General features: G+C 33.6%; 1 protein-coding gene across 1 annotated transcript; it reads left to right on the top strand.

Annotated features, from left to right (window-relative positions):
• Nucleotides 1–3,612: 3,612 nt before the first annotated feature.
• Nucleotides 3,613–15,038, top strand: LOC114304003 (glutamate--cysteine ligase, chloroplastic). Its single transcript, XM_028249184.2, has 16 exons — nt 3,613–3,813; nt 4,955–5,301; nt 5,698–5,848; nt 7,361–7,468; nt 9,354–9,446; nt 9,794–9,877; nt 10,017–10,085; nt 10,167–10,237; nt 10,330–10,398; nt 10,822–10,915; nt 11,076–11,165; nt 11,259–11,339; nt 11,845–11,937; nt 12,714–12,794; nt 12,886–12,955; nt 14,591–15,038. Exons 2-16 carry the CDS (start codon nt 4,964–4,966, stop codon nt 14,677–14,679), a joined length of 1,581 nt encoding a protein of 526 aa, XP_028104985.1. The 5' UTR covers nt 3,613–3,813; nt 4,955–4,963; the 3' UTR covers nt 14,680–15,038.
• The last annotated feature ends 1,423 nt before the right edge of the window (nt 15,039–16,461 follow it).

The raw sequence follows: 16,461 nt of genomic DNA, 5'->3' as shown, positions 1-16,461 counted from the left end.
AGGATCCTCACTCGCAGCTTATGGACCCCTTTTGATTTTATTTTGATATCTTGAATTATTTATTTTATAAGAAGTAGTATTTAAAATTTATTTATAAAAAATTAAGTTGGCATAATATTAGTAGTCTCTTCATCAAAATATATTTATATATAAAATAAATTAATATGCAAGTATTAAATAGAGAGATTATAAATATTTAATTAACTTAATTTTTTGTAAATAAATTTATTTATTAAAAATTAAACAGGATGAATCATAAAAAAAAAATATTCAAAATGGGAGTGAGCCGCATAGCAATAGCCTCATGATCCCATTGGGCTAGACGTCCGGTGCGTCATCAAATACCTCATCATTCAAGTCTTTTCTTGTCCAAACCCCATACAAATGTTTTATTTTATTTATTTTTGGTTACAATTTGCCTCCATATATACAAATCGTACACGTCTTTGGTAAAATTAATTTTTTATGATGAGTCTGGGTGAGGTGGTGGAGTGACAACAACAACCACATTGATGGTGGCAGGATGCTGATGTAGTAGAGGGGCGGCAACTATTATTGGGGATAAGGGTGGTGGAATAGAAACGGTAGCATAACAATAGTGATTATATGATAAATAAGATAATATTCATTTTAAAAGTTTAAATGGGTATTCACATCAAACATTTAGATTTTATTTTAATTAAATTTATAATATATTATCCATTTGAATAAATTTAAATACATTTTAAATAAATATAAATGAAGGAGTTCGCGATTTCAAATTAAATTTGTTACCTTTATGTTGGGGTTCCTATCCAGCAAATTAAGGCATCATTTGAATCTATTTAGTTAACAATGATTTTTTGTTAATTTTATAGAAAAACATAATAACTAATATATATATATATATAACTTATTTTTGTATTGATTTTTTTTTTTGACTTTTAAATTTTTTTTTTTATGTTTTGATTTTTTTCTTCAAAATTTTGATTTTTAAAAAGTTATTTACACTAAGACCTCATCAATTATTAGCAAATATCACTTTGCTCTCTCATTTGTAAATTCGTATGTTTTGATACCTTCAATCATAAAAATATATTATTTTCAATCTCTATAGATCTTGTTGTAAGATTTTCATAATTGAGATAATCAATATTATGATATTCACTAATAGTTGAGAGGGTTTTATGCTGTGTTTGGTTACGGGATTTAAGGAGGGATTTAGAAAGAAAAAGGAAAAATGTGTATGAAATTAGGTAAAATATAGGCATGTTTTATTCATAATTCACTTACCTTTTCCATTTCTCTTTCCAAATCCCTCTTCAAATCCCCAACCAAATAGAGGATTAGTAAAATTATTTATTTATTTATTTTTATTTATTTATTTATTTTCATAAAAGTCAAGTTAAAGAAATATTGGGTAGGAAGAGAAATAACGAGAGGTGGCGGGGACTATAATTTTCTTGGGCAAATTATAAATACTTCTATTGAGGTTTAGTTAAATTATAAATATTTTTCTGAGGTTTCGAAAATTACAGATATTCCTTGAGGTTTATATCTTTATAACAAATTGCTCATTGAGATTTATATTTTTATAACAAATTGCCTCATAATTTGTTATGCAAATATGACATTCAGGGGGTGTCTGTAATTTTTTAAACTTTAGGGAGTATCTGTAATTTTGTTAAATCTCGAGAGGTATATGTAATTTGTCCAATTTTCTTTTGCTGGAATCGTCGCACGTGCTGTCGTGTCGGAACTTGGGAATGGGTACCACACGCGAGAAAAGGTTACCATAGTGCCGCACTTATAAACTTTAAGCCCGATTATTTTATAGGAAATTTATAGCGAGGGATATATGGTGAGGAAATTAATAAAATTATATTTATTATGATGATAGTTATTGGTGTAGAAATTGTTAAATTATTTTTATATAAAATAAATATAAAATAATAAAATAAATAAAAAATATTAAATATTAATATTTAAAAAAATATCCAATATATAAAAAATAAAAAAAATTACAGAAAAAATAAAACAAATATTTTTACTTAATAAAAAATATAAAAAATTAAATATTAATGTTAAAAAAATACCCAATATATAAAAAATTAAAAAAAAAGTCTGACAAACTAAAATTTTAAAGCTTGTTTAGTTTCGTTTTTCTGAAAACAGTTTTCAAAAAATTCTACCTTCTTATTTTCTGTGCTTTTTTGTTTTTAATGAATTTTTTTAATATTTTAAGCAATTTTTTTTATTTTTAGATATACCTAACATAAATATACTTAAAAAGTAAAAAATTTGTGAAAAAACCTTTTAAAAATTCACTAAGAAAAAACCTTTTAAAAATTCACTAAATACTAAAAATATAAAAAAATATGAGAATTCAGTACATTTTTTAAAATATTTTTTTCACAAATTTTTTATTTTTTAGATACATCTAAGTAAGGTGCATCTAAAAAACTAAAAAAATGTTTATAATTTTAAAAATATTCACTAAAAACAAAAAAATACGAAAAATAAAAAACTCATTTTTCAAAAAATTTAATCCAAAAAACTTAAACCAAACACACCGAATACTACCTCCACTTTCTTCATTTCAATCCCCATCTATCTTAATATTAAAAGATTAAAAATCTTCACTCCATCCCTCGTAACAAACCTGACATATAATAAATCACACCTCACACTCAACCCAAATCCTCTAGGAGCATGTTTGTTTTGAGGGATAAGAGGGTGTGATTGGACTATTAGTCTCACCGGACTAATAGTCCATTGTTTGTTTGAAAAATTTTGCTCCGGACTAATAGTCACAAACATGGGACTATCTTATCCCATGGGGGGTGTGGGATAGAAACCATGGGATTGGTATCCCATGAGATTATTTTGTAAAATATCCATTTTACCTTCCATGCTATTACTTAGTGAACAATTAGAAAAGAGTAAAATAGTCTTTTGAACATTTATAAATTATTTTTTTAGTGTTGTTAATTTAAAACTATATTTTAAATAAAAAATTTAAATTATAAATTATAAATTAAATTTAATTAAAAATAATAAATTATAAATTAAAATTTTTTAATGTTGTTAAAAAATTAAATTTACATATTAAATAATTTTTTTAGTATTGTTAATTTAAAATTATATATTAAATAAAAAATATAAATTATAAATTAAATTTATTTAAAAATAATAAATAATAAATTATAAATTATGGCCTTATAAATTAAATTTTTTTAGTGTTGTTGAAAATTTAATTTATATGTTAAATAAAATTATTTTTTTATTGTCGTTATTTAAAATTATATATTAAATAAAAATATAAAATATAAAATATAAATTTAATTTAATTGAAAATAATAAATTAAAAATTGTGGCCTTATAAATTAATTTTTTTTAGTGTTGTTAAATTATAAATTATAGATTATAAGGGTAAAATAGTCTTTTGAACAGTTATCCTTATCCAGTCTGTCTAACCAAACATTAGATTTACTAAAAATAATCAAATCCAAACATCTATTCCTATGATTAAACAAACATAAGATACAAATCCAATCTAACTAAATAATCACGAGACAATATATCTATTGACTAACAATCCGATATAATACAATCCCCTTATCCAGTCCGTCTAACCAAACAAACCCAGTGAGTAACCCAAGCAAACGGGGCGTAGAGGAATTCCCGTCCCTCACTGGACAGCTTAAAGCGCTCTCTCTCTCTCTCTCTCTCTCTCTCTCTCTCTATATATATATATATATATATATCTGTTTGATTCAGAGGGGTAGAAGATAAGCACAATCGATGCGCACCAAACCCTAGAATTCCATACAGGTAATCACTTTGATTTCTGTTATATATGTGCATATTGATTTGATACTGATATTGTTTTTATGTACGATTCTTGATGATATTAGCACAATTAGGGACTAGTGACAGATCTAGTTATACAGTAGCTAGTTCAGTTCTATTGGTTCAGTTGATTCAGGTGAATAATGAATATTGTGTTTTTTGAGAAATTCTTATGAATAAAGTTATACGCAATCCATTGGTATACCAATTAGTGTAAGGAGGATGATGTCGTATGATATTAGAGGTTTTGAGGCTTTGCAGTTTGTATAATGGGTGGGGTTTATAGTTTTGAAGTGGTAATGTTATATCATGTGTTGATATATTATTTGGTATACCAATTGGTGTGTAGCACCACTGAATTCTTATTGCTAGAATTTAAGTTCTTTGACTAACTTGTGAACTTCACATTGCCATTTTAATTTTATTTGGGAAAATTACGATGGTAGTGCATGTACTTAGTCTTTATGTCATTTTGGTCCATGTAATTTCAATCGACTCAATTTGGTCAAATTGATTACAACTCTTAATAGTTATTATGAAAAATACATACATAGGTGGCATTTGTAATATTTCCTATCAAAAAACACTTAACGACATTATTAATTAGACCAAATTGACACAAAAATCTAAGATTAAGAGTTAAAATTGAGTCCATTGAAAGTGTAAAGGACTAAAATGACAGAAGAGATAAAATGTAGGGACCACCAATATAATTTGCCCATGTTATTTGATGGTTGTAAATTGGGTTAATGGGTTTAGTTTGTCTTTGTGATGTGAATAACTGTTAAACCAAATTCAATTGAATGATTTCACTGCCTAGTTCTATTAGGTAGTGTTTGGTTGACTGGAATGTTGTGGAATGGAATGATGATTCCATCAAAATATTCATCCCCGTGTTTGGTTGATTGAAAAACAATTAATGAAAAATACATTACAAATGGAATCATCATTTACCATTGGAAGAGAATGATCATTCCATCTCATTCTATTGAACCAAATAGAGCATTAGTGTTTATCATGGTTTGCTGAAAATGAATTTGAATGTACTTCTTGTTGGTGAACTAATTGTGGATAGTTTTGGCTTAATGAGTTGTTGACAGAGAGATTGTGTATGATTTTGCAGGGGCACAACATGGCGCTTCTGTCCCAGGTGGGTCCATCACACTGCATTCATTTTGAGAACATAAGATCTAAAGTGGGCTACAGTCTTGTTTTCAACATAGGGAGCGGTTTCGAGGCATCCAAAGTTAAGGAAACTTGCACAAGTTTTCCATCCTTATCATCGAATTATACAAAGACAATGCATGGTTTGCATTTAGACAGTGCAAAAGTATCGTACAAACAAAGACACCGGGCAATTGTCAATGCAAGCCCCCCTACAGAGGATGCTTTGATTGCTACAGAGCCATTGACAAAAGAGGATCTTGTAGCATACCTTGCTTCTGGGTGCAAACCTAAGGAGAAATGGAGGTTCAACTTCTAGCTCTCATTGGTACTTAGATTCGAGTGGCGTCTCTTGTTGTATATTGTACTCAAAGATACTTTGATGTTTTTATGTTTTATGTTATATTTTTTTTTGATTAACTTCTAACTTACCAGATCACATGGTTGGCTATTAACTTTAATAAAAATGAAATGAACCTAGGAGGTATTTTGGTTGCCTGGACATGAAGCTCCAATGTTGCAATTGACTAAACATTGAATTCCATTGTCCACATCAATTAATGTTTGTTCTGGACCTGTTTGCAGATTCCAATTCCATTTTCTGGTGTCACCAATTAATTTTAGAATCCAATTACTACTGATAATTGAATCTTTTTCTCTATCTTGTTCTGAATTGTGAACTTCATCATGTGGATTCTGCAGAATAGGTACAGAACATGAAAAGTTTGGCTTTGAGAGTGAAACTTTAAGGCCCATGAAGTACGAACAGATAGCAGAGTTGCTCAATGGTATTGCTGAGAGATTTGACTGGGATAAAATAATGGAGGGTGACAACATTATTGGACTCAAACAGGTGGACACTATTGTATTTTGTTTTTCCAATAAAAAAAAAAAATTCTTATCTAAACACTTTGGAAAGTTTTTAAGGTGTCGTTTGGTAACACTTACGTTTTCAGTTTTCTGTTTATATTTACAAAAATTTAAAAAACTCAAATAAAAACTTGTTTGATAAAATTTTTGATTTATAAATCAGTGGTCTCAGTTTATAAATTGGGCCAAAAAATGAAAACACAAAAAATGTGTTTCCATTTTGAGTTTTGAGTTTTTTTTTTTTTTTTTTTACCACCCAACACTAGCCACCACCCGTCACCATTTTCCACCACCGTCTTCCACCACCACCACCACCACTCACCACCCACCTGCCACCACCACCCACCACCCACCCCTCGCCGTTGCCGCCGCCGCCGCCGCCACCACCACCACCACCACCACCACTACCACCCACCTGCCATCCACCCGCCACCACTGACCACCCGCCACTACCATCTCCGCCATCTACTTGCCGCCACCTACCTGCCACCACTCACCATCCACCTGCCACCACCATCCACCACCTGCCACCACCATCCACCACCTGCCACCATCACCACCACCACCACCACCCACCACCACCCACTCGCTACCACCTACCACCCGCCACCGTCACCCACCTACCCACTACCACCACTACCACCCGCCACCTACTCGCCACCACCCACCATCCGCTACCCACCGGCCACCACCACCCACTCGCTACCACCCATCACCCGCCACCGTCACCCACTGACCCACCATCACCACCCACCACTCACCCACCGCCATCCGCCACCCATCTGCCACCACCACCCGCTACCCGCCACCATCACCACCACCACCCCCACCCACTCGCTACCACCCACCACTGTCACCCACCCACCCACCACCACCACCCGCCACTTACCCGCTACCACCACTCGCCATCCGCCACCCACCTGCCACCACCACCCACCACTCGCCACCACTACCACCACTACCCACTCGCTACCACCCACCACCCACCACCCGCCACCCGCCACCGTCACCTACCCACCCACCACCACCACTACCACCCACCCGCCACCACCTACTACCACCAGCTACCCACCACCCGCTGTCACCACTTTCTACCACCGTCTTCCGCCGCCACTTGCCACTACTTGTCATTTCTCACTCTTTTTTATATTTTTAAAATTTTTTAAACATTTTGTCAATTATTACCAAGCGCGTTTGTAGTTTATGTTTTTCTAAAAATAAACAAAAATTAAACAAAAACCAGTTTATAAAATTTTTGTAAATATAAACTGAAAACGTAAACGTTACCAAACACACCCTAACCGTTTTCTGGTTCATGTATTACTTCTTTATGGACGATGATGCTCTATTTTTTTGGTTCAAAGCAATAAAAAAAATTGCATTCTTGTTCTTTCTGAATTTTTTTTCATAAAAGTGACATGCAGCAAGTTTTGCCTTTTGCTTTTGGTGTATTTCTGGAGAGCAACTTCACAGACTTCACATTACTATCATGCAGGGAAAGCAAAGCATATCATTGGAACCAGGAGGCCAATTTGAGCTTAGTGGTGCACCTCTTGAAACTTTACATCAAACTTGTGCTGAGGTTAATTCACATCTTTATCAGGTTTGTCTGAAACTATAACTTTAGCATATGGATGAAGACATGTGGTTGATATATAATATGTTAGGAATTCTTCAATTATGATTTGTGAGAAAATGAATGTATGTGATTCTCAAACCATGTATGTGGCTTTTAGTTTTTATGTGGTTCTGACGAAGGTGGGATTTGATCTCAAGTCTCTGTTATGATGACCAAGACCTATTAGCTATGCTAGATGGTATCATGAATCACACATGATGTTGTGGAAGGCCAAACTTATCATATTTGAGGATCACATGTGAGTTGAAGGAAGTTGAAGGAAGAACACATGCTTGAAGACATGTATAAAATCATAAGTTGTGGGGGGAATTTTAGGAAGATGTACTCATTATATATAAGCAAGATGTGATGAATTGTTCGAGCTTGGTGACTTGGACCAGGTTAATGGTATCCTCCAAATCAGAGCTAGTTGTTTGTGCTACAGATTAGTTTCCTACCCCATTACCACCAGTTGAGCATGGCTTATGACCTGTAGTACATATGGCTGGCAAAGTACAATTGATTACTTTAGTCATAGATTTTGAATCAGTTACAACTAAAAAGGAATTTAGATACTTGCCAGCATGCACAACCCAGATTTAAACCTAACCCATCAAGGTTCTTGTTCCAGTTTTGTATGACTCATTTAGCTTACCTGCTTTGGGGGCTGCAAACAAGTCGAGCCAAGTTTTGGAGTGTTCTATTAGTCGAGGTCGAGCTTGAGTTGAGCTCAAAGAATCGAGCCCAAGCTCAGCTTGCCTAGTGCTTGAAAAACTTGAGGTCGGCTCAAGTCAACTCAATTACATATACAAGCAGAGTTTGAGCTTGAAAAGAAAAATCAAACATAAATTAATTTGCACATTAAGGGAAAAAAAGAGAGATTAGATTATGAGAAACATTAAAACAATGTTCATGTTATTAATAAGTTTCATGGATCAAATATGTAAATTTGCAGAAACGCCAAACATCAACAACAATATATATATATATATATATATATATTTGTATTTATGAGCCTATTTGAGCCGAGTTTGGTTCTCCTTGAGCTTCGCTTGATTGCTAAATGAGCCTAACATTTTGACTCCACCTCGTTCATTTAGCAAATGAGCTATAAGCTCAAATGAGCTTTAAACAAGCCAAACTCGAGCTTTTCATGAACAAGTTAATTCATTTTCTAAGTTTTTTTGGTGCTTGGTAGTTTGTTTTTCTACTTGCTTTGTCTAATATTCTTTTCAGGCTGACCTTTGAGTTTTATTGTTCTTGTCCAAGATACTATTCATTGTGTTTGGTTTCAATTTTCTGGAAATAGAGTTTTTTGTGTTTTTTTTGTTGTTGTTTGTTTTTAGTGAATATTTTTAAAATTTTAAGCAATTGTTTTACTTTTTTATATGCACATTACTTAAATGTATTTAAAAAGGGAAATATTTGTAAAAAAATATTTTAAAAAATCACTAGATACACAAGAATACGAAAAATGTACTGAATTTTTGTTTTGTTTTGTTTTGTTTTTTTTTTATAAATATTTTTGGTACTTGGTGAATTTTTTAAATATTTTTTTCACAAATATTATATTTTTAAAGTGTATTTATATTAGGTGTATTTAAAAATTTAAAAAATTATTTGAAATATTAAAAAAATTCAATAACAACAAAAAAACACGAAAAACAAAAAAACACGAAAAACAAAAAAATTTAATTTTTTGAAAAATAAATCCTCAGTTATGAAACCAAACAAGCTGATTAAACATATATATTTTTTTGGGGGGGTGGGGGTGGGGTTCTTCTCCTGCTCTGTTGCACTTGTTTTCAATCAGTTGGATGTATATGACTGCTGAAGTTAGAAATTATCTTTGCATGATATTGATGATCAGGTCAAAGCTGTTGCAGAGGAAATGGGAATTGGATTCTTAGGAATTGGTTTCCAGCCCAAATGGGGCCTCAAAGACATACCTATAATGCCCAAGGTAATAAAATAATCAGAAAAATTGGAGAATGTGGCCTTAGGTTGATTGAGCTATACCCAAAAAAAAGATAAAAAAGAAGAGAGACTTATGGCTAAATCGAAATAGTTATGTTGTATTTGTGCCATGCAAGCATAAGATCACCAGTCCCAACCCAGCATCAATTGTTGGTATCAGAAACTAACATGGTGTTACATTGTTTGTGATACATGAGAGACAGAGAAAAAGAATTATTTTAAAAAAAATTGATAAGAAAATATATTATATGTGATGTATGAGAATTATCCACACACATCGATATATGAATACAAGATCAACTATCCATGTACTGACACAGTATTTTGGCTCAGGGAAGATATGAGATTATGAGGAATTACATGCCCAAAGTTGGCACTCTCGGACTTGACATGATGTTTCGGACATGCACTGTTCAGGTGTGAGATACTTTACATTTTTGGTGTTCCAGTCATCTCAAATCAAGACTCATGAAGTCACTAAGCATTTTTTTTGTCTTCCAAGTCTATAAGTTGTGTTCTGAATGGGAAACTTTGGATACATTTCTGGCTTTTAAAGGTCAATTTGGACTTCAGCTCTGAAGTGGACATGATCAGGAAATTTCGTGCTGGTCTTGCTTTGCAGCCTGTATGAAAACTTGCTCTTTGTTTTTTCTTACTGGAGTTTCTTTGGTTCTCTGGAATCTGATGAGCATAGTAATTGAAACAGATCGCCACAGCCTTGTTTGCCAATTCGCCTTTCACTGAAGGAAAGCCAAATGGTTATCTTAGTATGAGAAGGTTTCTATAACTTACCATCTACTTGCCACATTTCATAATTCTATACTATTTCAGTTGGATATTAATGTATTAATTCTCATATGTTTCATCAGCCAAATATGGACTGATACGGATAACAATCGTGCTGGCATGCTTCCCTTTGTCTTTGATGACTCTTTTGGGTAAGTTATACATTTTTGTTAGATAGAACAAAAACAAAGAATAGCATATGTTAATATCTTCTGACCTGCCTTGGAAAATGTTTTCTGAAATTGGGATGACAAAGTAACAATATATCTAGATGTGCTCTGCATAAAATAAATTGGTGAAACTTCTCTCTCTCTCTCTCTCTCTCTATATATATATATATATAGTTTAGAGCATTTTAGCTAGGAAATAATTTTGTTATTGTAAATAATGTAAAAATTAATTAATATATATATATATCTACTGCATGGTTGCGAAAGATTAAGTTTGCACCAGTAATATAACTTCTTTTGATTTCTTAAGCAGCATAATTTGGAGGCTGTTGGATAGATTTTCTTTCCAATCTTGTACTTTAATTAAAGATAGAAATGACCTTCCCTTATGTTTTCTGGGCACAGGTTTGAACAATATGTAGATTATGCACTTGATGTCCCAATGTATTTCGTCTATCGGAAAAAGAAGTATATTGATTGCTCTGGATTGTCATTCCGGGTTTCCATCTATCCCTATTGGTTTCTTTGCTGTTTTTAGGCTTTCATTTACAGCCATGTGAACTCTTGCTTCATTTTCTTCAACCATGAATTTTTGTCTTGTACTTCTAATTTTTATTTTTTATTTTAATATGTAATGCTTCTCAAATCATATTTTTCAGGACTTCATGGCAGGAAAACTTGCTCCTATTCCGGGTGAATTGCCAACCCTCAATGATTGGGAGAATCATCTGACTACAATATTTCCTGAGGTTTGTTGAGTGCAATGGAGATTAACTTCAAAAGAAATTTTCATATTTGTTACAATTGCTCGCTAAAAGCTAGATGCCATTTATTTCGTTCAGGTCAGGTTGAAGAGATATTTGGAGATGAGGGGAGCTGACGGGGGGCCTTGGAGGAGGTTATGTGCATTGCCTGCATTTTGGGTATTTCACCTCTCAGATCTGTATGTGTAGTCAACTAATTTGTGCAGAACTTTTTTGCACTCATCCAGGGAGAATAAGCAATGCTTTCGTGAGGATTGTTATAATACCATATAATTTTCAGATGCATAAATGAATCTGGATATTATGTAGTTTAAAATGTATCATACGCTCATTGGATATGTATTCTACATTAGTTTGCCAATGCTGATATAACTATTTAGTTTATATTAATTTTTTTTTTTATTTTATATATAAATATTCCTTTTGCTGTGTGCGCCTATTAATTTTTGAGAGAATTTTTTATTGACTACGTAAAAAAAGGAAAAACATGAAACACATTTTTGAGGACTTTACCTTTTTTAGGGTTCCTTTTGTTGTCATCTTACTTTTGTGGAGCATGACCCCATCTGACACTTGACAACTTTGTTGTTTGGTTTGCGTTGATAAAATAATTAACTTCTTCGTTCAGCTATAGCTACTCATAATGTGGCTATTTAAATTTCAGGTGGGTATATTATATGATGACATTTCTCTACAAAATGTTCTAGATATAGTAGCTGATTGGACCGCGGAAGAAAGACAGATGTTGAGAAATAAGGTAATATACACATTCAAAACAAGCAAAGGGAGATGCAGCCATGATCTGCATCTTTTTATTCATAATTTGCATTCTAAACTATGGTAAAATAGAAAATGGTGTTGTGGTCAGAATGATTGGGAGAAAAACACATTATGCCTATGGTTCTTGCTTTATGTACTCTCAATATGCCTATTTGACAACTGAAAATTAAGTAATTTAAATTTCTGGCACTAAAATTCTAGCTCTAAAACATTTCAGTACTGAATTATTAAATTTGAAAAATTTTAGATAAACGTGTTAGTTGAGAATGAAAATGAAAACTAACTTTCACAAGCATTTGTTGATAAGTCAAGTTTCTTTGACTTAAAGTAAGACCCCCTTTGAGTCAACTTTCATATTTAAGTGGTAGGTGATTGTGTTATCAAATGCAGTTAAATGTGAAACCATTGAATGTTTTCAATTTTAAGTGCTTTATGGTGTTATCAAACTTAGGGACGAACATCCCTCACAATTAGCGTTCAACATTAAGATATTTGACATTTTTATTGCTAAATGTTTTGTTAATGGATTTTTAATTTGAAACTGTTGTCGATGACATTGTATTTATAGGTGACACATAAGCCTTTTTGGTTACCGTATACATTGGTTCAATAAGTCCAGTGTGTTAAATGATATGTGCCTACTGAATTACAAGATGACTTGCATCCTTGAACTTATGTTCTATCATATTAAAATACAGACAGTTTCTTTTTAGCAATCAAGATGGAAATCTAATTCTGAAAAGTATTTGATAGGTACCTATATGTGGTCTAAAGACACCATTTCGTGATGGATTGCTGAAGCATGTAGCCGAAGATGTTGTAAAGTTCGCGAAGGCAAGTTAAAAACTTATTGTTGTTACTGTTGTCAATGTTTCCAATCATTATAATGTTGATTTTACAATTGATAATTAATCTATTCTTGCAGGATGGCTTGGAAAGGAGAGGCTACAAGGAAACTGGATTCTTGAATGAAGTGGCTGAGGTGGTTAGAACAGGTAAGGTGATATCCAACTAAACAAAACAAATTTTAAATCTATACATAGGGTTCTCATACCCACAAAAAGTTCTTTTTTTATTTTCTCCCCAAATAATCCACATAAAGCAATGCCTTCCTCTTCCTTTTTCCCATCCTGCCACCCATCCAAGCGTGCAAATGTTCGCTACTCCTCCTGGGAAAGCCCATGACATTTCAAACAAAAAAAGCCCCAAGCCCCACAACTTCATCCCATCGCTACAATGTAGAAGAAGATTTTGGTCACTTTCATCATCACACTTGCACATGCAACACTAGTTTACATTGATATGCGCTATCCTTTTAGGTTGTCTATGGTAAAGATTTTCTTGTGAGCTGCATTCCAAACAAAACGGGCCACCTTTGAAGGGGGCCTCCGTTGGGGCTCCATTGTCTTCTAACAAAACTTCATCAAAGGACTTCACCTCAAACACACCTCGATGAGGGAGCCTAACAGAGCGCAACTTGGTTCCTGCCAAGACTTGGTAACTTGTATAGAATCGGAAATAAGGCCAAAAGCTCATCCACCTCCCAATTTTGCTCTTCTCCACAAAAGGAACGTTGCATAACGTATGATTGTGACCCCCGTACGCATTCTCCACGACAATAGTGTCCTTATTCCTAACCAAACAAAAAATAGTTAGGAATGATCTCTTAAGGGTCTGCTCCCCCACACCATCTATGTTTCTATACTGTCACCCTTATCCATTTCCAACCCTCAATATGATATGACCCACAAAATCATCCCAAGCCTTTTGAGTTACGGAAGAACCTTTGAGGAGAACCATTTACCACTACTGAGAATTGGATTTATCAAACCCAAGATCTCCACTTTTTACCAGAACTCGTTGTCCTCAGCTTGTAAGAAATCCCAATTGGTTATACACCTTTTCTATGTGGAGCTTACAAATAACCCCTAGAACACCATTGCAAATATGAGAGTCAATCGCCTTATTTACTATGAAAACTGCATCCAAGATTTGCCCATCAGCCACCAAAGGCATTTTATGGCTCTGAAGTAACTTTTTCCAACCACCAACCTCGTCTGTTTGCAAGAACTTTTGCCACCAATTTGTATGAACAACCCACATCCTTCCCCACTGTTCTGCTTTTCACCTTCACGATCTTAGTGGGCAATGGTTGGGTCTTTGCTGCATCAGGGAAAGACCTCAGAGGCTTTGCATGTCTCTCTGCTCCTCACCAACCAAAGTCCCCAATGCCTTTGTTACTAACGACCACCCCTCCCATCCTTTGCTTTAGGAGTTCTTACACTTCCTTCCCTCCCTGTTCAATAAGTCCTCCCATCAGACTATTTAATTTAAAGCCTCAACCATTGCCTGACAAAGCCATCAAAACTCTGCCTCTGAGAGCCTCACCCCGCTCCCAACTCCCCTCCCTCTCTCCAACAGATTAAAGCACTTGCTAGAATCATCATCCTCAATCAAATCAAAGGTCTTCCACCAGACCTGAATAATTTTCCAACAAGAGCTTCCAGCATCTCCACCAAAGTCCTCAACTCATAGTGATCCCAATTGCTTTGGATATAAGTGATAATGTTACCCATTTAATCTGATATGTCCTTTTATTTTCTTTTTTTTTTTTTCCCCTCGTTTTTCAGGTGTAACACCAGCTGAGAAGCTTTTGGAGTTGTACCATGGGAAGTGGGGAAGATCAGTGGATCCTGTTTTTGAGGAGCTGCTATATTGAGGTGATTTAAATATCTCGTGCGCACTCCATGAGAAATGTCCTTTTGTGTGTAATTCTCTTTCCAATTTTTGGGTGTAATTTCAGTTGACACCTAAGACTATTATTTTAAATGAATAATTCACGTCGTGTATGCTTGGATGAGGCTTTTCTTGCAACTATTGTCCAGAATGTAACAAGATCAGTTATTGTCAACTGACAATAGTAGTGTACAATATAGCAAGTGAATAGAACTATTTAAAACCTTGCAAGTGAAGGAAGTTAAACCAAATTTCCAAAACAGTTGTAGGATATAGCTAAATTGTATTGCTTGGTCAAGAATCAATAGAGGATATTCTCAGTGTGCAGTAGGATCTTTAAAATTATTATGCAATCTTCATTTTTTTAGGTCAAGTTAGTAGTATGGCCTACGGCCTTTGACATTGATGGGAATAGCTAGCTACTGTGTTAGTGATTACATTTTATTAGTTGTAATGGTTGATTGCTCAATGTTCAAGTTGCCTTGGTGGAATTGCTGTTGCTTGTGACATGGTTCACAATTTTTTTGTCGGACAGCAACAAACTAAGCTTATTTGAATCATTTGATCTTGAACATAATCATATAACCAGATTATCACCACACTTATTTAACCTACAGGGTAATTGTTTGTTGATTATAAAGAGTTTTCTTTGTGTAGTGAGATTTTATTGGTGTATAACTAGGTCATTTGTGTTTAAACACGTTCGATTTTCAATCCAGGTTTCACTTTTTACAACCTCATGTTGAAATTGTTTGGTTTTCATCTTGTTCCAAAATTCAGTGTTCATACAATCTGTGTGGTATTTATCATAACATCATGATACGTACAAAAATGATGTATGTGCTATGGCTATGGCCTCGTTTGGGAAGTGGCTATTTTAGAATTTTTTGGCTTTTTAACTATTTTAGTAGGTTATTTTAGTTTTTATGTTTGGAAAGATGAGATGATTTTTATTTGAGTTGTCATATTGAAAAATGTGTTGAAATGATGTTTGAAGTTAAATTGACAAATTTGTCCCTAAGATTATAATTTTTTAAATTGATATAAAGGGGTGAAATTGTAATTTTCTAATTGATTTTACATTCTATCAACTGACAGTGTCGGCTGTGCCCACACTGTCCCGAGCTGCAGTCTATTTTTATTTTTTTTGAATTTTGCACTTCCGCTTACTGTTCACGTTTTTTGGCTTATATCCTAAATGAGGCTATAATAACCTTAACCTGTGTTTTCCAAACAGCGCCTATGTTTGAACGCAGTTATTTTCTGCTGCACAATTTTAAGTCACGTGGCTGACATCATGTGCCATGTGCTTCTCTGTTTTTTGTTTATTTATTTATTTATAAATTTTTTATCGACAAAGTCAGATGTAGGTTGTTAAATTTACACCTTGGAGGAGTTGAAATTTACACTCATACACCTTGCAAGAAAAATTTGCCCTTCCATTCTACTCCTAGGGGTGGAACTTAAGACCTCTATTTTAAGGGAGATTTGCTGGCCAAAAGACTAGTTAAGGCACTGTTTGGGAAGCAAGATTTGAGGTTTTTTTGGCTATTTTAGCCACAAAAAATAAAATAAGTTATTTTAGCCACAATAAACAAAACATCACATCCAACCTGTAATTATTACACTCTTCTTTCACAAAAAAAAGTTAAAAAAGTCAAAAAGTCAAAAAATCTTTTCCAAACTAAGCTTTTTAGCCCAGGCTAAAATAGTCAAAAAAAGTCAAAAAGTCAACTCACTTTCCAAATCAAGCCTAACTATCATG

Source organism: Camellia sinensis, chromosome 11, assembly GCF_055761805.1.
Source record: "Camellia sinensis isolate YWXY chromosome 11, ASM5576180v1, whole genome shotgun sequence".
Taxonomy (NCBI): Eukaryota; Viridiplantae; Streptophyta; class Magnoliopsida; order Ericales; family Theaceae; genus Camellia; species Camellia sinensis.
This window is presented reverse-complemented; position numbering and strand designations above follow the sequence as displayed.

Excerpts from the sequence above, each read along its gene's own strand:
- LOC114304003 (XM_028249184.2), top strand. The coding sequence starts at position 4,964 with ATGGCGCTTCTGTCCCAGGTGGGTCCATCACACTGCATTCATTTTGAG. Across the intron at positions 10,916-11,075 it reads GCTCTGGATTGTCATTCCGG|GACTTCATGGCAGGAAAACT; the intron begins GTTTCCATCTAT and ends CATATTTTTCAG. Across the intron at positions 11,938-12,713 it reads GACAGATGTTGAGAAATAAG|GTACCTATATGTGGTCTAAA; the intron begins GTAATATACACA and ends AGTATTTGATAG.